This window comes from Necator americanus, chromosome II (assembly GCF_031761385.1).
Source record: "Necator americanus strain Aroian chromosome II, whole genome shotgun sequence".
Lineage (NCBI taxonomy): Eukaryota > Metazoa > Nematoda > Chromadorea > Rhabditida > Ancylostomatidae > Necator > Necator americanus.
Genome location: NC_087372.1, coordinates 26,757,548 through 26,780,334, shown reverse-complemented (window position 1 = coordinate 26,780,334; position 22,787 = coordinate 26,757,548). Strand labels below are relative to the sequence as shown.

The window sequence follows — 22,787 nt, the reverse complement described above, 5'->3', positions numbered from 1 at the left end:
ATACATCCTTTATGAATCATTCTATTTCCCAGAATTTTTTTCTGCCTTCTTAAAATCGTTTAACCGCTTCAGCTTCGGCTTTTCGTAATGCTACATTTCAGGTCGTAGGAAGGATTTATTGCCGAAAGCGTTTCTTTCCATGGAGAGCAACATTCTTTTCAATCTTCGTGTCATAAGTGCGTAGTCTGGAAATTGGTAAAGCCATCATCTCCCCGGCTTTATAGCTTCGTGCTGCTTGGATACCGATTCTGTTATTCCAAGTGTCCTTTTCGGAAATGGCTATCCGTATTATTTTGCTCTTCGCTGCCTTCGGTGAGTTCTCTATTAATTTCTGTTTGCATACGTTCACGCATACACTAGCGTTGGTGACCGTTACATTTCGTAGACGAGCACGCGCTTGCACTGCTCACTCTTGTGCTCGTTATTTCCTTTCCAAAGCACAACCCTTGAAATCATTGTAAGCAAAACTAGAAGCGATTACCAAGTTCTAATGCCAGACAGAATATAAAAGTTCGAAAACTTTAATCTGACCTCTCACGTGCATGATTTACCCATGCGCATGACTTTACATACAGCCCCGTACTATTTTCACCGAAGGATAACAACATAAACTGACTACGGGTCCATGCCGACACACTCCTCGCTGCAAGTCATCTAATCTTCTATGTAATAAAAACCAGTAGGAATAAAATTTTCGCATATATATTTTCGTACATATATAGTACAGTGGATATATTCGTATTACTTTGAATGGTGCTAGAGAAAGTGGCATAAAACGTCCCACATGGTCCACATCTGTGACAGGGGATAATTAGGATGCCCACACAACGTCATCAACTTCCTTGAAGAATCCGAAAGGTTGCGACTGCAGCAACGTTGATGAATTACAAAAATATTTCACTCGCCAGGTGACTCTATCGTTAGAATATAAGTCTCTTCATTTGGGTTGAATACCTCATTTTCGGAGCTGGTAAATCAAGGCACAGCTGAGACTGAAGAGCATAGGTGAACTTCAGCGACAACACCGGAGAGACATCCCAATAATGTGCTGAAACGTGGGAATCCTCTTCTCTCTCAACAAAAGTGTTCTCCTCACCCCTTCCTCGTATCCATTGCTCATCTCTTGCTCTTCCGGGGGGAAACGAGAAGGAAATGTTTGATCTTCATAAAAACAATATACCTACTCTACTATTGCTATTCTGAACACCAAAGCTAGCTTCGACAAGTTTCAGTGGGGTCGGCGAACACGCTGATGTGGCGTCACGCCTTCTCTTTACTCAAAGCCTTTGGGTATTATCGATAAGTCAGGTCCATGCAGTAATAAACACTGTAAAGACTTGGTGGTAAATAGAAAACTAGCTAAAAAGCCAATGTTATCTTTATAACCTTAAATTCACATTTTAGCGGTAATGAAGCAAGGTTACACTAAAACGGAGATCTTCCTATTCCATAAGGTGAAGAAACAGATGATCGATCTCACCACTGAAGGCAAGCAAGTCACGAAAAACTCCGAATTGTCTCCCACGAAATCAGGGATTTCTGTGGGAGACAATTCGGAGTCCGGGTTGCATATTACGAGTATAGGTGCGCTCACGCTCAACCCCCTAATCGAAAAACAGCGTGGGAGATGGTCTTCGAACCTACAAGGTGAATTAGAAGATACAAGGAAGGTTAGAAGCTACCCCGGTACACGCGCTGCGTCCACGAGCGAGTCGACAATCAATGAAGTCTCCTCAGCAGTCCATTCAAGCAAAATCAATGAATTTACTGCTGAGAGAAAGCGGACGTGAAACAGCTCATTACACTTCGTGGATTTTTCAGGAAAAATGGTAGAGCCGGAGTTGGAGGCAACATTCTTATATTGGAAATGAAAGTCTTGATGAGATGCTTTATAGATCCGATGGCACCCTAGCTTAGCGGCGCCACGATCATATTCGTAATCTACACCCCAAACTCTACGTTTCCGATTAGGCTTCCCACTGCGTCAATTTAACGACACGCTATCTTTGAGCTAAGAGGCGCAATTCACACGGTTTCTGAAGGCCATTCCTAAGCGTGAAATGAACGCTCAAAGAAATTCTGGGTCTTCTCTTACCCCGAAAAGGAGTAAATTCATGTTATTCAGATCTAGATTATTTTTTAAAACAAACAAGAAACATCACAACATGGATCGTAAAATTTACTAGGAGATGATGAGAGTAGTACTCTACCAAAAATTCGACAATTTCGTTAGACTTTCTTGTGGTGAGTATGGATCTGTCGCAGAAAATGTGCATAATTTTGATCTTGCATCTTTGACGTTTTACTCCTAATCTATCTGCAGATATGGAACTTAAAAAGAAGCATCATTGTTTTAAGATAAGCGTTGAAGTGTCTAACGTTAATCAATCCGTTTGGAATGCGCGATCCTCACTTTATAGTTAGAATTATGAATGTGGGCATTCTTTCTGAATTGTAAAATTATTGTGATATTCTGGTAAAACTTTTAAACACAACATTATGAATGGGGTAACCAGGAAAATTAAAGCAAATTTCTGTTGCTTACCGGACAAATTTCCACAACTACGATTTTTTAACGTAAGTCGAAGTTAAGTCGGGACGAAGACGGCGAAGGGGAAAATTTTCAGTGGTTAGAATTCAAAAAAATTAGGAGGTATGCCACTGGTGCACTCCACACTTCTCCTATTTAGTATTTTATTTATATTCATCCGCAGAAATTCGCCATTCCCATTACATTTGTGGACTTGCACAAAACGCTGCGTTTCGTGTTCCAGCTTTGAGATCGTGGAAGTGATCACGTTTCAGAGTATGTTGGAACTCTTCGATGTTATCAGTGCAATGGATGGCAAGGAGATTATCCACTGAAGAATACTGAAGCTTCGACTTGCAACAATCTAAACAATCAATGCAAGGTTGTATTCTACGATTTTTCCACTTTTTCCAAAATCTCTCTTTTCGGGTTATCTCTTTCGACCTGAGATCGGTTGTGTTGCTTTCAGTCGGATTTGTACTGTGTGAAGATCAGTGATCCAATGTCACCTGGCGTTCCCTACACGACCTACAAGTCTGATTGCTGGTTCGCAGAAATTTCGTGAAATAAATGTGCACACAAGCGGAAAATTCGCGTTTAGGGCTCGAAACAACCTGCAAGTAACTCCCACAAACAGCGTTACAGTACAAAGCGGATCGTGTTACGATTATGAAGACGCCACGGTTCCGTCGAGAAGGTGCGTTCGTTCAATCGACTGAGCACAAAACAGTGAATGTTGTCAATATTGTAGATGGAAGTACTGCTTTTGCAATAACGAGGACTACTGCAATGCGGTTCCCGAATGGCACCTAAGCATCATGGTCACGCTTCCCCTTCTTTTCAGCATTCTCCTATGAATATCCAAACTATTCGTGTTCTCGCACTGTGTTCGTATCGTTCTGTGGAAGCTTATTAATGCTACGTTATCTGTACCTGCTTAAACAGAACTAGCCTCCTGCTCTAGCACATTATACTCAAACGACCTGTGATATGTAGTTCACATAGACATATTTTCGAATAATAAATATTTATAAGAATTGCAGAAGAACTTCTCAAGCATTTTCGTAGAAAATGTCAAGAACATCGTCTTCTATGTCACCAAGTAGGATTCCTTGTTTTTGAAGATCTCGGTATGGACGAAGGAGTCCTGAAAATGTTGGATTGTACCCGAGACAGAAAGCTGCAACTTGAGAACGAGTTTGCGCTGCAAGAAAGAGCGAATTTTTGGCAGTTATCACAAAACAAAACATCAGTACCCTGAAGGTTACTGGTTTGTCAACGGCGATGCAATTCACTTCAGAAAATATCTGTCTAGGGAAATACTAACCGCAAAATTGCATGTTTCCGTATGATTTATGGAGAAAACCAGTAATCTGTGCCTCACGAACTGAATGTAATAGGTGATGCAGAAAATATAAATGTTTCAAAACCTTTGAACCCATAAGCACCGTCTGTCTCTGAACTATGCACGTCCTTTGGCTGACATATAATGCAGTCAGCGAACAACAATTGACAGAGTCGGAGGTTCTGACATGTATCCAAAAAATGAAAGGTGGAAAATTTGGCGGATACGATGGAATTAACGAGAAACTACTAACATCTATTCCTCCTTCTAAGATTCATAAGATGAAGAAGATCATTTATTCAATAAGCAATGACTAAAAGGTACTTGACTCGTAGAGACACGAGCAATTCTCCTCCACAAGGAGCTATCGGTCTCACAGAAGGCCAGGGCTCAAAAGTATCACTGCTGCGTGTAATCCACACGGTTTTATATTTCGTATCTCCACGGACCAAACTGTGTCGGCGTACTAAAGATCACGGAGGAACTACCCGTGATGGACAAGCGAGTTTTCGTCCAGGCCGATAGACGACTGACAAATTGTTCATTGACAGGAGAGCGATCAAAATGTTGGGGCAGTTCGCAAAGCCTATGCGTTTCCTCAACTACATATGCTAGTTACAGACTACCTATAAACTACCTACAAACCTACCGAGGCTACCTCAAAAAAATTCTGGATTGAACTAAACGAACTGGCGCATCACAAGCGAATTGATTAACGCCAAACACTTTATCCTTTTTATCCTTTAATTAACGATACGAAGAGAAAAACATCTGCTGCAGTTTGAGCACCAACCGGATGCATTTGAGCGTTTAAAGTGAAGAATGGAGCGAAACAAGGGAGGGACCCTTTCTTTTCAATTTTGCCGTCCATGACATTTTGGAAAGAACAGTTGAACAGTGTCCTGTTGATGTTGTTTTAGCACCAGCAGCGTTTCAGCACCATCCCTCGACCAGTCAGTGAACACGCACAGTGGACGGAACACCTATCACACGATGTATTAATATTTGCTTCAAGCAGCGCAAAGTAGGCGAAGTTGCAGCATGTTGTGACCCTTGTATCGCAATTACTCGCAGACTACGAAATGGGACTCCGTGATAACAAATGCACTCCGACGTGGGCCTCCTCGAGAACCTCAGTGGAAATCAGGGTGGATGGACTACCAATCGAACTCGTGATTTAGTTTTGTTATTTGGGTCGTATGTGGAATAGCTATGACACCTACGACAAGGATATTCAGGAAAGATGGGCTGAAGGCAATTTGGCCTTCAACTCCTTGACCAAGTGTCTCTGTTCGGTCTTCGCCGTCAAAGGGGTCATGCTGCGAGTCTATCCGCAATTCGCCTTATTACAATGTATCATGGCCGATGTAACGGTCTAAACCAAGTCCTGAATCGTTGAACTCTTGTGCTATGATTCAAAGAAATTTGCAGAAATTGTGAAAGAGAACACTACAAAACGATGTAATGGACTGAAATGGGCCCCAAACCGTTGCACTGGTGTGCTGCGAGTGCCAGAGTCTAGCACTTCGTGTAGAAGGGGAGGCTACAAAACGATCTGGACTCGGAGACTTGGCAACCGAACTAAAGGATGGGAATTGTTCGACAGGAGAAGAAAAGTGCGGGTGGAGTTTTTTTCGTCTTCTGTCGAAGTAGTGCGTAGTCAGTCGTAGTAGTCCCTAATGTATTGCAGGGTCTATTCTTTGTACCTTGTACCCATTTTCTCTTTAATATACTCTACTGTCTCCTCACAAGGATAAACAATCCTTTTAATTTTGGAAGTAATGAACGTTTTAAAAAACATTTGGTTCAACGTAATAGTAAGCAAATAGACAACGAAAGGAACGTAACCCATTGTGGTTCCTTCTCCTTAAGCATATATTAAAAACCGTCAACTTTGCTTTCAATATTTTCGACTTTCAATGTATTTTTTCTCAATGTTGCCTAGGAAACATACGAAGCCGAAGTTGTTGGAGTCTATCTGCGAACAGATGGAGGGAGAAATACGACCCTTATCACGCTCGATCACCTCAGTAGTCATGAGAGGAGTAATTAAAACAGCCTTGTACAGTCTCCAACGATGCAACTCACTACGAGTAAAAGAGCGAAGCAATCTGCAGTGCGTCTCTGACTGTAAGGCTGGGACATCTTCCGCTGCTTATTCGATTTCTATTAGTTTAATTAACGTTGGACGACGATCACGTTTATCGCTTTTTATAGCGTAATAGGTTGCTTCGTTGTAAAGATGGAATTACACAGGCTACTTCACACAACTTTTCTGAATTACTAGGAGAATTGAACGTGACCAAGCTCACACTCATGAACTACGTCAGTATTCCTGTCTATTCCCAAGAGATCCAGCTATCGTCAGCTTTTGATACGCTAGCTTTGAGGTAGCATAGCACGAATCTGACGTGGTGAGAAAATCCGTGAGAAAAGCTAGAGATGAGTTTGTAGAATGCGGGATCGGGAGTGGTTCCGTTCATCTCTACCTAATTATCGTAAAAAATCTACGTGGGAACCGCTTTAGTTCGTGGGAGGTACGGTTGAAAGCGCCCCTATGAACACGTTCCGGTCCCCTCAGCGCTGCAGCTGAAATAGTCGTGAAAAACGGCACTTTCCACGATGATGAGGGGGAGATGAGCGAAGCCATCGCGGATCTAACAATCTACAACCCCGTCCTAGCTTTTCCCGCGGATTCCCTCACCACGCCAGATTTGTGGTATGCTGCCTTTAAGTCATTTTGCTGCTGCACATGACCAAATAGCAAACCATACAGAAACCCTTGTTTTTTTTATGAAAAACTTCACTCTAAATAATGTTTATGCTGCGCGAACACGGATTTCCTAATTCCTACAGGAGCTGTGAAAATATCCTGAAAAGAAAACTTTCGTATGGGGTTCAGACGGCCAGAAGCGCTAGCGATTAACGGTGTACGAAATCTGAACTATGTGTTGTATTTCCGTTTGTGCTATGAAATGTTACTGCTCAGGGAAAATTTTCCCATCTTTTTTCTTCGTAATCTCCAGCAGTTCAGAAACGTAGTCAAGATAGAGAAAGCGGAGTTACCACCTGTCGTTTTGTCCTTTATCCCTGCAGCGACCATCATCGGTACTGTGAAGTACATGTGAATAGTATACAGCACGAGCACTGTGTTCCATGTTTGTGGCAGGCGGCGTCCACACATTATGCGCACCAAACGGCACGCGAACCGACGTCGTCGTTTCATAGCCACAATCTGAAACCATGATATGGGAAAGATGTATTGGCAAATTCGAGAAATGAGAAATTTGCATTCTTTTGCTCTGTAGATCACGAATGAGCACATTATCGTAGAACATAGGATCTTCAATCAATCGAAAGTCACTATAGATGGATCTCAGATATTGTTTACTGTTTTCGATCTTGTGCAGGTGAGCCCTTAACTTAGAACCGGCGAAGATACAGAAGGAGATTAGATGTAGCCCCTAGAGTAAAAAGTGCAAAGCGGGAGAGTCAAATCGAACAGTTTTCAAGTGTTGGTTGGTAGAGCTTACGTGGTGAAGAAAGCAGTAACCTGCACGTTCTGAAAAGTTAGAAGTTTAGCAACTATGCACGTTTTTTTACCGCTTAAAAACCACGATATTTGAATAATACAGCAAATTCGAATACAACGTGTGAAATTTACGATGTTGGGACTTGTCTACGGATGGATATGAGATGCAGGTCACGATTACAAATATTAGCACTATTATTTCTCCCGAACAGTTCCAGAAAAAGACTCTACAATACCCCTATGTGACTTAGTTTCCTACGATGCAACTTATTGCACGATAGAAAGCAGACAACTTCGTCTTTGTTCAACGCCCGCAATTCAAGTAGTATGAATCAAGTCAGCAGTAAGAGCTGCCAAATTCGGTGGTGCCTCATCCCAGAATAAGGTTGTTCTACATGCTTTTTTCCTGATTTACCAGAAGGAATCAAGCGTGATAATAGGAGTGAACTACAACCTTATTCCTATCACTTCGCCGAGAAATCGGAATATTGTCAATTTTGTGATGCACTGATTGCAAGGAACCGTTGAAGTCACGTACATGCACAAGGCGAATTTCGCCTACATGGAGAAGTCATTGGAGAGTGGAGATCTCGCCTACATTGGAGAGTCATATCTGTTTGGCGTGAAAACTGCAAACAACGGGCCGAACACTAGATGTGCAAAAACAGGGGACGAAATTCGCGCTGTGCACGTGAATAATTTCTACAAATAAACGAATAAATTCTTCTAAATACCCTTCTCAAACCCTCTTCCACGTGCCCAGATTCGCCGATGGTCCCTAACAAACTCTTCATACGGATTAGGTCGGTCATCCAACACTTGCTAAATTCAGTGATACGAAATATTTTGTATTCGGGCAACAGAAAAGCGCGAGGAAGACGGTGTGGACGGGGCGTGAGCGAGACGTAGCAGAAGAGAAGCGTACTGTGGCAATTGTGACGCTGTCAGGAGTCGCGCTCTGCAATTATCGACGCTCATTAGCTTCCTGGATACGCGGCGGCACATCATACGGGTACCTCTTGATCGTTCCCCAGGGAACAGGACTCTTACGAGTACATTTTATTTTTTCTGTAAGAGGACATCGATCTATTGGCTCCCACGAAGAGGACTACGTCAGAATCTATTCCCTAGAAACTTAAGTGCGAAAGCTTTGCGCTCATTTAGAAAGAAATGTGTTTCTTTTTTTAAGTGCACCTGTTTACATACACTTTCGGTGCATGTGAATGAATAAATGGTTGAATACTCTCTCACAGCGCAACTCGTTTTTCAATTCTCTGATCCTGCATGGCTTGCTTAACTTTCAAGTGTGTAGAACGTGAAGGTCACTGACTCAGTACACAAGCAAGTATTGTACAGGATTTTTTTAAATACGGTTTGACTACCCTGTAAGACTATCTCCAGAGAAGAAAAAACAATGAGGAAGGAAAAACCAGAATAAACTTAAGCAAAGATAGGAGAGAAAACCTCAAAATAAGACGAGGGCAAGGACATTGGTAGTGGTTGAATATCAAGACATTTATTATTCCATTAAATTTAGTCACGGACGTGTTCAATATGTCAGGAATGCAACGGTTTTATGACACATAAGTAGTTTCGGATCTATCCTGGTTCTCAGTTGTTATCAGCTTTAAGTCTGCAGAAGAGGTAACTCTAACTGGAAAGATACTAAAGAACCAAATCGTCGCTGCTCTTCGAATCATTAAACCAAAATCAGTCTTTACTTTGTTGCCTCGCTTTTCCTAATGCGGAAAACACGCGAAAGGAACTGTGAAACAGAATTTAATGGATGTACAGATGAATGAATGAATAAATTTGCGTGCAAATAAGTAAGTAAATAAGTGATCAAATGAATGAATGAATGAATGAATGAATGAATGAGTGAATGAATGAATATAGGCTGTATAAATAAGTGGAGCGCAACCACTTGAAGAACAACATTTAGTGAAACATTATTGAAAACTGCAATCAGGTCTTCTGTATAGTAAGAAAAATCTCACTTTGTTAATCAGAAGAGAAATAGGTGAACGTGATAAAAAAAATTGAAAATATAAGAGATCAACCAAACGTAAACGAATGCTAACTCGCATACCGCAATTCTACTTGTGGTTTTCTATGGAAACGTGAACAAAAATGATAGCTTGGACATCAGGTTTTACTGCCATTATCGTGTGTTGTTATTATAAATAAATTTCTTAACGACAAATGAATCTGTAGATACGTTTGGTAAAACCCGATTTTTTTTTAATGAATTGCGTAGAACACACTCATTGAGATGGAAACAGGATAAACAAGAAGAACAACGTAGATGTAGCAAAGTTATGGAAGGACTCGAAAAAACAATCCTATATCATTGCTTTCAATACACAAACTTGAGCAAATAAAAAAAGGCAAATACTTCAACTTGTGGTTAAATATCGACTAGCACAATTCTGCGGTGTTCACTACAAAAAGCTAACTGTCACAGCATTACATTTTCAAGTGGGAAAATCGCACAACGCAATAGTTTGGTCAAAATGTCCTTTCTCATTTCACAGAATAAAGTTACATACATGCTTACTCACTCATTCATTTCATTATTTTCATTCTTCATCTATTGTAGCCAACTCATTTGTTTTGACGGCTCCAAAAATAACGCTACTGATCACCGGAAATATAGGAGAGACTATTTTTGAGATTATCTGGAACTAATCTGCAACGCTCTGAAAGAATGATTCTCTGACGGCTACCATAAGATGTTCTGACTTTGCGCCTTCAGACCAGGGTCTCAAGCATGTGATGGGATTTTCCCATCGGGGGTCGTAAGGGAGTGTGCAGTGGGCGGTACTGAATGGTGGAGAGTATGATAACCACGACAAAATATTACGTAGTATTAAACAATTACGTACATTACAAAATATTACATTAAATCAAGCTATATGACCTGCACTGTTATATGGCGAAAGACCTTATAACATACCATATACCATAAATTGCAAAAAGGTGCGTCATCCAGCACATCGCCACAGCTCACAACCTGAAAGGTCAACTGAAGGGAGCTAGGAATCTTTGGCAACAACCATTCGTTCTACCAACCATTCATGCTGAACTGCCGAACACTGTCGGGTGAACTCCAACAAGCCGCCCTGTCTAGGCTTCTGTGATATCTCTCTGTGCCGTTTGCTGCACTGCAGATGAGAGATCGACCCAGCATCGGAAATAACACCATATACCGCGGCAATGCTGAGGAGAAGAAAGTAGGTGGCTCCGCGATAGTTGTGAGGAACGATTACAACAACCTGGCCGAGGACTTTGGTTAAACGTCGTTTAGATGCGCCTTCGTAAGACAACGGGATCGCAGAGGACGTAAACACTGGATCGTAAGTGCCCGCGCACCTACGGAAATTGCTGAGGACAACGGTAAGGACGCCTTCCACTATGAAATCAACGCGTTGATATATAAAATAAATACCCAGCCAGCAGGTGGTCATTTTCGGAATTGCGAAGATGGGACTTGAACAACAATTTGATGTGCTACGAAAATGGTATTATTCAGCAGAGCGCATGTTGGACAACGGTGACCGTCTGCTTGACTTATGTGAACAAAAGGGCCTGACGCCATCAGACTCATCGACGCCATCAGCTCGGGTGGCACGGTACAACCCTTTTAACGCATGGAGAGATGCGCAAGCGAAAGAAGAGAACTCTCAAATTTCAGCGCCACTGCGGGTTCTGACGAGGAACATCAATCAGACGGTTATCCGACAATCCAGAGCTGTTCGGGACGTTGCTTTCGACTCTGTTCAAAACGGTTTCAAAAGGAAAACTGGGGAGTACCTCTTCAACCGAAAATCGACATGGCAGATTTGAAAGACGAAAATTGCAGAACGAATTTTCGCCAACGTGTGTCTATTCATGTTGAAGTACAGGTTAAAAAGAAGCTTTGCAACGCGGATTTCTTCACAAAATGCATCCAGGACTCTGCAAAGGAAACGCTCCCGGTTCAAATGTCGCGGAAGAAGTTTGCATCTGCGTAAACAAAATCCACGTATAATTTTGTTTGTGTCGCCGGCACCACTGGCGATTTCAACCAATAAAGGCATTTTAGGCTGCCCGCAGAGTTCAGCGCCGCGTGGTTGTGTACTCTGCGGGCAGCCTTAGAAGAAAATTGTGTCGTCAACTGCAACAAGATCGTGATAATGAGTTGACGTCGAGAGCGAGGAAGTTTGAAAAGGCGTGGAAGGAGAAGAACCCGCAGAAAGTCTATGCTTTATTGAAGCAGTATAGCTTCAAGATGAAAAGATGTTCTCCAGTCCTCAACACTGCCAGTGGAAAAGCTGAAGGTGAAGCAACCCTTTCAATTCGGAGGGATCACTTCAAGACACTGCTGAACCGGCAAGCGCTATCAAATTCTGAACTCGAGCATGTTAATGGGCCGAAGTATGCGGTTAACGAGGAACCACCGACCGAATCGGAGGTTCTGGTTTAGTTGAAAGATGGAAAATCTGATGGAGACGACGGTGAGATTAGCGCAGAAACGCTGAAATATCTTACTCCGTCTGGGATTCGTGAAATGACAAAAGTTATCCGTTCAATATGGGTAGACGAAATTATACTTGACTCGTGTAGACAAACTATCATAATTCCCCTCCACAAGTTATCCGTCACGGACCCTAGGAATTATCGAGGAATCTCCTTGTTGCGTGTTATGTAGAAGCTTTTGGAGCGCATTATCCTAGACCGACTTACTAAGCATCGCGAAGAAACAGCGCGCCACGAGCGAGCTGGTTTTCGTCCTAGCCGATCTACGACTGACCAGGTATTCACCATTAGGAGAGTGATCGAAATCTGGCAGCGGTACACGAAGCCGATGCAATAAGCATTTCCGGACTTTGAAGCTGCTTTCGACTCTACTCAACGCGCTTCTCGCTTCGGAGTGCCAAGAAAGTTCGTTCACCTGCTTGATGACATGAATCAACGAACGACTGCTGCAGTTCGAACACCAGCCGGATGTACAACACTGTTTCAGGAGTTAACTGGAGTAAGACAAGAGCTATTGGCAGGACCCTTCCTGCTCAATTTCGCCATCGACGACATTATGCGAAGAACAGTAGATCAGTGTCCTGCCGATATCATTCTAGCACAATCAGGACACCCGATCTCGAGTACGTTGACGATGTTGATATATTCGCGGAAAGCAGTACGAAACTTCAACATGTTGTCAACCTTGTACCGAAGTTGGCTGCAGCTTATTGATTACGTCTATGCCCTGTTAAATGCAAGCAGATGTGGATCTTTTCGAGACCTCGAACGGGAATCGGAGTGGGTGAACAACCAATCAAACTCGTCGATGAGTTCTGTTACCTGGGCTGTATGTTGAGGAACATCGGCAGCTACGAGAAAGATATTCAGCAAAGATGGACTAAGGCCATATCCGCATTCAACTCCTCAACGAAGTGCTTATGACCGACCACAATCGCTAACGAAATCAAACTGCGAGTCTAATTGCCCGCAATTCGCCCCATCTTGAGGTACAAATCGGAGACTTGGGCCGCACCTTCTACGTGATGGAGAAGCTTGAATGCACTGAAAGTAAGCTGATATTGAAATTTTCTTCACGTTATCACCATTTCTAGACCGAATTCTTGAATTTCTTATAACTAACTTTAATTAACTTGTATTCTTGAATCGCTGGTTTTTTTCAAGACTTCTGAAGTTTACTGGACCAGTGTATGTTACAATGAAGAGCTTTACGCAGAAGTCAATGGCACATAGTGTACCGGCATGACATGTGGAAGATGCCAAGATCTTGTTCCGCCATCGAAAGTGGCTACAGAAAATCGGCTTCGCTTCTTCGGTTATATCAAAAGGAGACCAGCAGATCGCCTTGTTCAACGAGTTTTGAGGAGTTGGTCGGATTCAAGCTGAAAGAGGCCGTAAGGTTTCGTAGCATATGTATTAACGACGTATGGATTAATTCTGTCTCGAAGAAGATCAAGAAGGTTGGACAACACTATGTTCATGGACGACACACACCTCGCGATATTTCACGCCCACGACAGCAACATGGAAGCTCTAACATTTTGTTTCAGAAATGTACAACGTGTTGACAATATTGAAGCCATGTAACTTTTACATCCACCTGAGTAAAATTTTTGCAGAAGAGTCAGGAACCTGAAGCCACTTCCAAAAGAAGCAGAATCTATGTAAACGCAGTTTTCAGCAGTTTTAAAGTGGACTTAATAGAAATTAATTATCAAATAAGCTCAGATTGTTAAATTGCTGTGTGCACATTTTTAGGTCTGAAAATCGCAAATATTTTCGTGATAAAAGGATCTCGAGAAATACATACTCTGGATGGTATTCTCTAGAGGGCTACAAAGTTGTTACATCGCTGTTTTCTGGGACCTTCTAGTTTTTTTTTGGAATTTAGGTGAGGCAGAATTAAAAATTTTTCGAACAAAACAAACTCCAATAATTCGGAGCAACTTAAAGTTGTAGGATGGATGTTGTATTCGTGGATTTTTTCTATCAGAACCAGGATGTTGTAGCCGTGGATTTTCTCTATCAGAAGCTATACCTACCGATTTCCAGGACTATACCGTTTTTCCCAGCTAAATTCCAAAAAGCTAAGATATTGCAGAAAACGCTATGACTATTTCGTAGAGCAAATCTTCTTGTCTAGAAAACTATATAAATACACTACTATTCTCCTCGAACACTAAAAGTCTCTGAACATGTACGAATTGACGATACAGCAAATAGTGACGTTGTTAAGTTAATGTCCAAGATGTTCAATATATCGCTGGTCTGGATAAGGCTATAGCCAGATTAGAGGCTTGACCATGGGACAAAGACTTGCGCCTACGTTAGCCTTTCCTTTCATGGCTAAGATGGAAAACCCATACTTAAACGCAAACCTCTTTTGTACTCCCGATACATAGATGATTGTTGCATAATCTGTCGAACGCAAGCCGAAACGAACAATCTCTTGAATCTTGCTCTCTCTTGCTTCAATCTCTTGAATAAACAGTCCCGAGGTTAAGATCACGAGGGAAAAACTCATAGACAATTGGTTGCCGTTTCTCAAGGTCCAGGTTCATTTACACAGGCGAAATTGGAAAACAAGATGGTACCGAAATCGAGTTCCAAGAACATATTGGCAGAGTAGAAAGAGGACAATAGATGGTAGTACTGGACATACTACCTGCAAACCTGAAGAAGCAGCTAGTACGCAATGCTTATGACAAGCAGCTAGTACGCAATGTCAAACTTTGCGAGACACCAAACTGCGTCGCATGTCTGAATGGAAACCAGGGGGACTGTATGGTATCGAGACTTATCTATCTGATCACCTGCCAACTACGTGGGGCTAAGTACATTGGCGAAGCAGGAAGAGCACTATGTACTCGGGTCAAGGAGCACCTAGGTGGGCTCGTAAAATCAAAATCGTCGACCTCTTCACGTTACTCATCGCAAACAGTGTCGTGAAAACACCCATTTTAACATAGCTGTCACGAATTCGAAGTCCTGGTGCGGAAAACATTGAATGCGTTCTACACAACAGCGAAGAGTTCACCCATTAATCGTAAAGAAGAATGCATCGTTGTGAGCAATGAGCTGGCGCATTATCAAGATCTATATTGCCATATACTACCTACGGGGTCCGATGCAAGGGGCATCGTTATTAATTACTATTAAGGGCACAACTAAAACAACCGCTGTTCCGCTAACATCGCGGCTAAACGGCTATCGAGGTGAGCGCTATTGTGGTCTGCTTCTCTGACGTTGAATTGAGCAATCCTTTTTCTGTGCAATCTTATAGTGTTACGAGGCATTTGAAGGGATAGACTACATGTGTCTCTGATTTTCCAGGCTCTGAAAAAGCTGAAACGTCAGCCAGAATGAAAGTGTATAGCAATCTTGGTTCTGCCTAAACAAAGTAGTGCACGATCCACCTCTGCAATGCCAAGATGCAAAGAAGGTCGAACTTGAGACTACATAAATAAATCTCTCAGCTTCCTAATTACTAAGTTATTTGCGATCTCCCAGACATAGCAATGTGCACAGAATCTGAGCTTTTTTGATAATTAAGTTCTATTAAACCTACTTTTAAACTGCTGGAAACTGTTTACGTGTAACTGAATCCTTCATCTTTTAGCAGTAGTTTCAGGTTTCTAATCTTTCGCAAAAATTTGACTCTGTGGGGTGGCGTACCTGCGTCGTCTCATTATCACATTGTAGAAACTAAATGCTGATTTTTGAGTGTTTTTTTTTTCGTCGTTCCTCAGTAATTCGACCTATGAACCTGAATCTTATCGTTTTTGCCATATTACGTGTTTTAATGAAGGGCGGGTGTGGCGCAGTCGGTTAGAAGTCCGTTGTAGCCACACGGTCGGTTCGAAACCGCCCTCGTGCAAAGCAAATCTTTCATCACTCCGGGATCGATAAATTGGTACCAGACTTGTCTGGGAGGATAAAAACACTGACTTGATCATCGACTGGCCCCCGCAAGTCACTGTATAGGCCAACACGCGTTCCAAAACCTCATCGATTACGAATTCCAGTAAAACGCGTTGGCGCATCCCAAGTGGATTGAAACGCCAAAGACTTTATACTTTTTTATGTGCCAGTGACTTTGTCCTTTAATCAGCATTTAAACGTATTCATAGATTTTAGAATAAAAATAAAATAGAATAAAAGTGAAAATATTTCAATATCAATATCAATATGAACAACATTCCAGCAAATTTGCTTATTCCACTACCTTGTGTTTCTTCGCTTCTGTCAGCTTTCGAGTTTCACATTCGCCGTTTGTTCCTTGGCTAATTTTCTACTTTTCTCCTTCGAAACACGAAACTTCCAACATACTGAATCGGGAGCAGTGGAGAGCTGTCGCAGCTACGATGAAGATAGGGAGGAGGATATATTCGAGAATGTCGTGTCCCATCACCACGTTTGACCCTGCTTCAGATCAAAGCAGTAAAAAAATGGAAGTTTTTCTAATATTTAGGAAGCACACCCCGCTGCATATGCAAGATATTGGAAAATGATGGAAGGAAGGATAGGATAAAAATAGCATCTAAACCTGCAGAAATGTTCCAGGTGACTCCAAATTGAAGAGAAAGCCCAAATACCACTTGTGCAAGCCTATGTTACGAAAAGTTCAACACTCTGCGCACAAATTTAAGAGTGAGTCAGAAACCGATTTTTTCAAACAGATGTCCTGAGGAAAATTTTTATAAAGGTGGAAAAAATCTTCATCTTCGGGATTTGCGTACTGTTTGTAGATCCTTCAGTTCTCAAATCGCAGTATCTAACGTCTTTCGGAGCGCAAATATCGAGATGTAAACCCATATCGCGCTTACATCATAGGTTTTTCATCTTGAAAAACAGTGATATCAGGACATTCTGTTTTTTTTTCCACATTATGGCAATTACGAACCTTTTGACCTGTGATTTCGCGAATTAATAAAACTCCAAAGAATTTCGAATGATATGCACAGGAGATCGCTTCCAAAAAGAAAAATTTCAATTAAATTGAAAATCAGGTAAGCAAATCATGTAGGTTTCAGAGAACATGCAAACTTTGCTCGAAAACATCTCTAAAATGTCTGAGCTACACTTCTCTGTAATTACTTGTGCGCTGTAATTACTCTCAAAAATGCTCATAAATGTCTCCAAACACTGAATGGTGCTTGAGAGAATCTTCTTCGTGCAGCCAGTGTTATCACCGCAGTCATCCATAGGTTCAAGCTAAAATTCTAATTTTTTTATTGCACTTAAACAGATTGCCTACTGTGATTGCCAATCGATGAAGCAGCACTTTTGCTTTAAAGGCATCACTCCACGAATCTGAGGTGTTACGGATTTCAGGTGGAGTATTCGTATACGGGATAGTAGATTATGGAGACGGGATGATTCCGTCCATTTCTTTCTAATTGCCGTAAAAACGGCCAGGAAGATACGGCTTCGGGCGTTCTGGCGCACTATTTTCTACAAGGAGTTCGAATGGAGCGCGCCAGCCTTGTGCGGCGCCGCATCTTTCGGGCCGTTTTTTTACGGCAATTAGGAAAAAATGGACGGAATCCCCCTCCCCATAATCTACTATCCCGTATACGAAGACTCCACCTGAAATCCGTACCACCTCGGATTCGTGGCATGATGCCTTTAAGTACATAAGCAAGTTGCAATTTAAATACCTAATACAAAGTGTAGCGTAATTTAGATATTAAAGCATAATCTACTAATTACCCACACACTTATCTGCATACTAATTAGTCAACATTTCAGTAATTCTCACATCCAGTGAATTCCCTAGAGCTTACTTAAAGCAGAAGAGGATTAAAATTATTACATAGAGAGCTGAAAGTAGAGCTGTTGCGTAGTTTTTATATACTGCTCATGGATAATACGAGAACATAGCTCTATCTCACTGAATTTCCATAAGATCTATGGTATCTGCTCTTGAGATATACAATCTCATGAACATGTACAAATGAGAGTACAACATTGAGTAGCAGTTGAAAAAGGAAGCTTCTTAACTTCTTTCAAACTTAAATCTATAGATAGTACAAACACCGCTCAAGGCACTTCAACTTTATCTTTGTGCTGGAGGATTTGGAAGAGTACGAGAAGAAGAACAATTGTTTATAGAAGTTCGCAAAGGTGCGGCCTACATTATGAACAGCGTGAATAGCATCCGCACATCCCTCAAATAAACCAAGATCAGAATGATAGGAATTTAAGCGTCAAAGTGTTTTGACATGATCGTGAGGCGGGTTTTCTTCTTGCAAAGTATTGCTTCTGATTTCACGACTTCTCTGAAACTAACAGCAGCTTTAGGGTTTTTTTTTTAAATAAAACTCCAAAACTCCAGGCTTCCAATTTGAAAAAGGATGTTTTTGGTTCTCCTTTGAACTGATGATAGTTCGTCACTCTTTAAATAAAGCACTTTGCATCACTAGCAAGAATGCACTACTGCCAGAAATAAAAACCAAACCAAGAAGATCAAGATTGCGTACCCTGAAGAAATGGAAATTCAATCCAAAGCACTCAGCGGACTGGCTGACTGCGCGTTTTTAGCATCTCAGGATTTATTTACCATCTTTGGTTTGCAAGAACAAAAGATGAATTCTAAGGATTTCCGTGAAAATAACAAAAACTGAGGATGCTACATGAATCTCATGGCATAAAGGAAAGAAGCTGCGGAGAATTCAACAGAGTTTCGCTAGAAACAACCCGAGACGTCTTCTACGCTGAGACGACACACAAGGAATCAACATCACCTGTTGAAATCAAATTAGATTACGCCTAACTTTTCATGTAGTGAGCAAAAATGACATTTTCTGAAAGGCGAGTTGAATGTTTTGACAGGATTACATGGCTGCTCCTATTTACTCAGGAAGAGCGCTTCTCCTGACCAAAATTCGTAAAGAAATACGAGAACAAGAACGTTGCTTTATCAGATCCAGGACCCAGAATACCGTTTGCATAATATCTGATTTTCTAGGCTGAAGAGTTGTGTCCTAAATTTGAAAAATCCAGGACATTTAAAAGCTCATCTCACACGACTCGGCAACGTTGATCCTCTACATTGTTCTCATGCATTTCTAATTGCTTTCCTCTTGTTCGAGAGACAGTTCGCGTGACGTAAAAACCAACAAATTCCCTTTCGTAGCCTCTCTCCCCTTTTTTCCGTCTTCTGCATTTCAAAGCAGAAAAGGAGACGTTGCACCGCCTTGGCTAACATAGTACCAAATGTGTATATTTTCATGCATATTGCCACCTCTTTGTGGCTGAATAAGTAGAAGGATCGCATCCATCCTTTTTTCCTGCAGAACCAGTTTTTTGGGGGAAAAATCAAAGAATTACTCATAATTCCAAAGTTATTGTTATCTCATTGTAGACAAATATATGAAAAGGTCTTCCTCCGCCAAACCGAGTTCTCAGTGCATTAAATGTTTCTAGAATTTAAGGCGCTTCATAGAAATAATACTACAACAATAACACAAATGTATTAGGTTAAGTAATAAATAGCTTCCGCCATGGTACCTGTTGTCATTGTTTACGCTTACAATGGGTCACCCAAACTAGGGATCTCTGTTATCACTACGCATTCAGAACTTCCGTTATTCTTTAGCTAGTGAACGTTCGTTTAATTTTTTTTTGATCACCTAAGCAACACCAGCAAAAAAAACGCCTATGACTTGTAAAGTTTTGGAAATTTAAACAGGGTAACAGTGATTCGGTCACGACTCAAAAAATATACTCAAAATAAATAAGTGTGGATGGTAAAGGAGTAACAACCGGACGCTCAGAAATTGGAAGTAAAAAGGAATGATATTCTACTCACTAAGCAACTAAAAAAGCTTGAAAGCGAACCACAGGGAGGAGGGTTTATGTTGAAATCAATGTTGGAACCAAATCCACGTCAAACAACAACAACAACGAGTTAGCAGAGAAACTCAATACCCTGCCACCTTGAAAATGTATGGAGAAGAAAACGGAAGTTATTTATGACTCAACCTAATAGCTTCAGAAATGAAAGTGAAATAATGTTCAAAAATGAGACTCTGAAAAAGGATTTTTTCAAGTGAGAGATGTATATAGTAAAATTGCAATAAAAGGCGGAAAAAGAAGAAATCTGCTAGATTTAACCTGCAGGCGAATGAGAGTGGTTGGGCCATGTTATCTGAGACAACCGTATAGCGTATGCTTAACGAGGAGGTTCTGGGATAACTGGACACCCTATTATTTTGCTGGAAATCATAAATCAGCCGGAGGGTTTGTAAAGAAGGAATTATCTTTGTGTTCACAAATTGAGTGGACTGCTAAGTTTATTTTATGCTATGCAAAATTTTATGCTCAACAAACGAAGTGTTTCCCTCAGAGTTTAGAGGTGCAACGTAAACAAGTGAATGATTGAAATATTTTGTGGGACCCTGATTTGCACAACAGTATTCCGGAATGCGCCACTAAACTCTGCGGAAACACTATGTTTGTTGAGCACAAACTCTTGCACAGCATAAAATAAACTTAGCAGGCCATTCAATTTGTGAGCAAAACACAAAGAAAATTCCTTCTTTACGAACCCTGCGCTTGTTTTATGATTTCCACCAAAATAACACTAGTTTGATTGATATTGATACTAGTTTCATTTGCTATTTATCATTGCTCACTTATTATTATTATTATTATTATTATTATTATTATTATTATTATTATTATTATTATTATTATTATTATTATTATTATTATTATTATTATTATTATTATCACTTGTGTTGCATTCGTTCAATGGAGATTTGCTCAAGATTAATGTTTGTTTGGCATCTGAACGTGGACTTGGACTGCAGACAATTTGGAGGATTACCGCGGTTTCAGTTCGAGGTTTGTTTATGAGTGAAATTTTATGCAGTCAATACCAAGCTGAAAACACTTCTTCAAAAATCTTTAGCGCATACAAAGCTAAAATCTTTTCGGAAGTAGATCGCGCAACGACAAAATCCTTGTATTTAATCTCCGTTCAGCGGGAATTTTCACTTGCTTCAAAATTACAACCGTTTATCATCTCACGGGCAATAGAGCGTCAAAATGACATAAATTTGTGTTCATTTGAGCTTTTGTGTCTTAGGTAGCTGATTCCCGGCAAACAGCCTTCTGGTCACCGCAAGAACCTGTGTTTAGGGGAAAATGCGCTAAGATCTCATTCCAGAAATATCGAATTTTGGATGTGGAAAGACCTTAATGTACTTTAACGTATTCCAGCAATTCGACCTTCAACGAAGAACATGTACAAATTCGTCTGTGATTGGCACAAACTAGGAACAAAATCCAGAAATGCACGATTGTTTATTTCGATTCAAACCTAGTGTTATAGATGGACAGATAAAAACCACAGAAAATCAAAAAAGGGGATGTAGTGCACGGTGTTAGCCAATCCCTACGGGGTTGTGCTGCAAACGCTTTCGCCTTCCATTCAAAATGGTTGATTAGCGCGTGTGCAGCTTGTGAAATGAATTGCGGATGCGAGCCGATTCGTCAAGTGAATATTTTTATCCTCCCAGACAGTTGAGGTGGCATTTGATCAAGTCCGGAGGGATGAAAGGCCTTGATGGCGCCAAGGCGGTTTCGACCCTTCAATAATGAAGCCACAGCAAAACCTCTTTCCGACTGTGCTATACACAGCTAAATCAATCAATCGTATACAAAATCAATATGAACCAGAGTCCCTTTCTGCCACTCCTTTTCCGTATTCCGACATACGCAAAGGGCAAATTTTTACGTTCGATTCTCCATTTGTCCGACACTTCAAATCAAAGTTGCATTTCAACAGTTTTGCAGCAAGTTTTAGTAGGGTCAAAGTGACCTGAAGTCTAATGCAACTGCGTAATCCGCTGCAGTAGAAGTAGCGCGGTGGAGCAGCAAAGATGCGACCCTCTTGCTCCACTCACCTGGATAGTCCGAGTGGATTCAGCGACAGTCCCATCTCGATCCCGTCAGCTCTCTCTGGACTGCCAAGTGGAGCCAGAAGGTCCCACCTCGACAGCAGCGGGTTGCTCAACTGCGCCACCTCCAGCGCAGCCGCTTACGCAGCAGTACTAGGCTTCAGGTCGTTTTGATCTGACTATATTTTGTGATGTGTACTTATTTTTACAGCAATGAGAAAACGTAGTGTGCAAAGTTAACGTAAGCAAGAAAAAAATGGACATGTCCAGCAAAAAAGTGCGATCCTGGAGAAAAGAGTAAAGGGAGCTCGGGAGCTTCCGAGTTAGCGATATATGGGAACGAACCTTCTGGTAGCGGGAGCTAATCAGCTTGCAGTCGGCAGACTGCTGCACTTTTTGAAAATGGTGAGGGTAATAGATTCAGGACATTATGCTTGCGCACTGACGTGAAGCGGTGCAAAAAGACTGCGCTTCAGACTGGAGTTGAATGAGAGCGGCCCACGGGAGAGGACATCTAATGAGTTCAAGTTAGCTCAATTCAAAGACTTGTGCGGAAGATTAACAACCATTACTTTTTTCCTAGGCGGTGTAGCGCAGTCGGTAAAAGGTTCTGCTGCGGCTTCAGTATAATCGATCGGAGGTTCGATTGCGCACCACTCCAAAAATCCTTTTATCCCTCTGGAGTCAATAAATTGGCATTAGACCTGTCTGGAAGGATAAAAACACTGACTTGATACATCGGCAAGCCCCGCAAGTCGCTGAACAAGCTAGTTCGTAAACCGCAAACGATTCTGAATTGTCGTAAACGAGATGGCAACCAACCCAAAAGGTTATTCCAGTGAGGGGATACTGATGTATTGTATATTCAAAAACAAATTGTCTAGCTTACAACTAAAGACACGTTTCCTGATGTAGATCTTGGGAAAGGATCGTGGAAGAATCTCCTCAAAGGCG

At 41.4% G+C, this 22,787-nt stretch overlaps 4 protein-coding genes across 7 annotated transcripts; 3 read left to right on the top strand and 1 right to left on the bottom strand.

The window, feature by feature from the left end:
* Positions 1 to 275: 275 nt before the first annotated feature.
* RB195_019594 (uncharacterized protein) lies at positions 276 to 3,387 on the top strand (the record flags this gene model as incomplete). 2 transcript variants are annotated; one of them, XM_064187515.1, is made up of 5 exons in its annotated part: positions 276 to 312; positions 2,806 to 2,912; positions 3,000 to 3,064; positions 3,132 to 3,227; positions 3,282 to 3,387. In XM_064187515.1, 5 exons carry the CDS (start codon positions 276 to 278, stop codon positions 3,385 to 3,387), a joined length of 411 nt encoding a protein of 136 aa, XP_064043396.1. The 2 variants fall into 2 exon arrangements, with proteins under 2 accessions (XP_064043396.1, XP_013308090.2); XM_013452636.2 differs by having other exon boundaries at positions 3,000 to 3,076.
* Positions 3,388 to 3,582: 195 nt separating this feature from the next.
* On the bottom strand, positions 3,583 to 7,101 carry RB195_019593 (uncharacterized protein; the record flags this gene model as incomplete). 2 transcript variants are annotated; one of them, XM_064187513.1, is made up of 2 exons in its annotated part: positions 3,583 to 3,677; positions 6,945 to 7,101. In XM_064187513.1, the coding sequence occupies 2 exons, from the start codon at positions 7,099 to 7,101 to the stop codon at positions 3,583 to 3,585; spliced, it is 252 nt and encodes an 83-aa protein (XP_064043394.1). The 2 variants fall into 2 exon arrangements, with proteins under 2 accessions (XP_064043394.1, XP_064043395.1); XM_064187514.1 differs by having other exon boundaries at positions 6,945 to 7,059.
* An 844-nt stretch (positions 7,102 to 7,945) lies between these two features.
* Positions 7,946 to 11,872, top strand: RB195_019592 (uncharacterized protein; the record flags this gene model as incomplete). 2 transcript variants are annotated; one of them, XM_064187512.1, is made up of 6 exons in its annotated part: positions 7,946 to 8,098; positions 10,400 to 10,509; positions 10,715 to 10,803; positions 10,940 to 11,039; positions 11,102 to 11,384; positions 11,492 to 11,872. In XM_064187512.1, 6 exons carry the CDS (start codon positions 7,946 to 7,948, stop codon positions 11,870 to 11,872), a joined length of 1,116 nt encoding a protein of 371 aa, XP_064043392.1. The 2 variants fall into 2 exon arrangements, with proteins under 2 accessions (XP_064043392.1, XP_064043393.1); XM_064187511.1 differs by lacking the exons at positions 7,946 to 8,098; positions 10,400 to 10,509; positions 10,715 to 10,803 and adding an exon at positions 10,578 to 10,644 and having other exon boundaries at positions 11,102 to 11,312.
* A 480-nt stretch (positions 11,873 to 12,352) lies between these two features.
* RB195_019591 (uncharacterized protein) lies at positions 12,353 to 12,763 on the top strand (the record flags this gene model as incomplete). Its single annotated transcript, XM_064187510.1, has 1 exon — positions 12,353 to 12,763. One exon carries the CDS (start codon positions 12,353 to 12,355, stop codon positions 12,761 to 12,763), a length of 411 nt encoding a protein of 136 aa, XP_064043391.1.
* Positions 12,764 to 22,787: the final 10,024 nt, after the last annotated feature.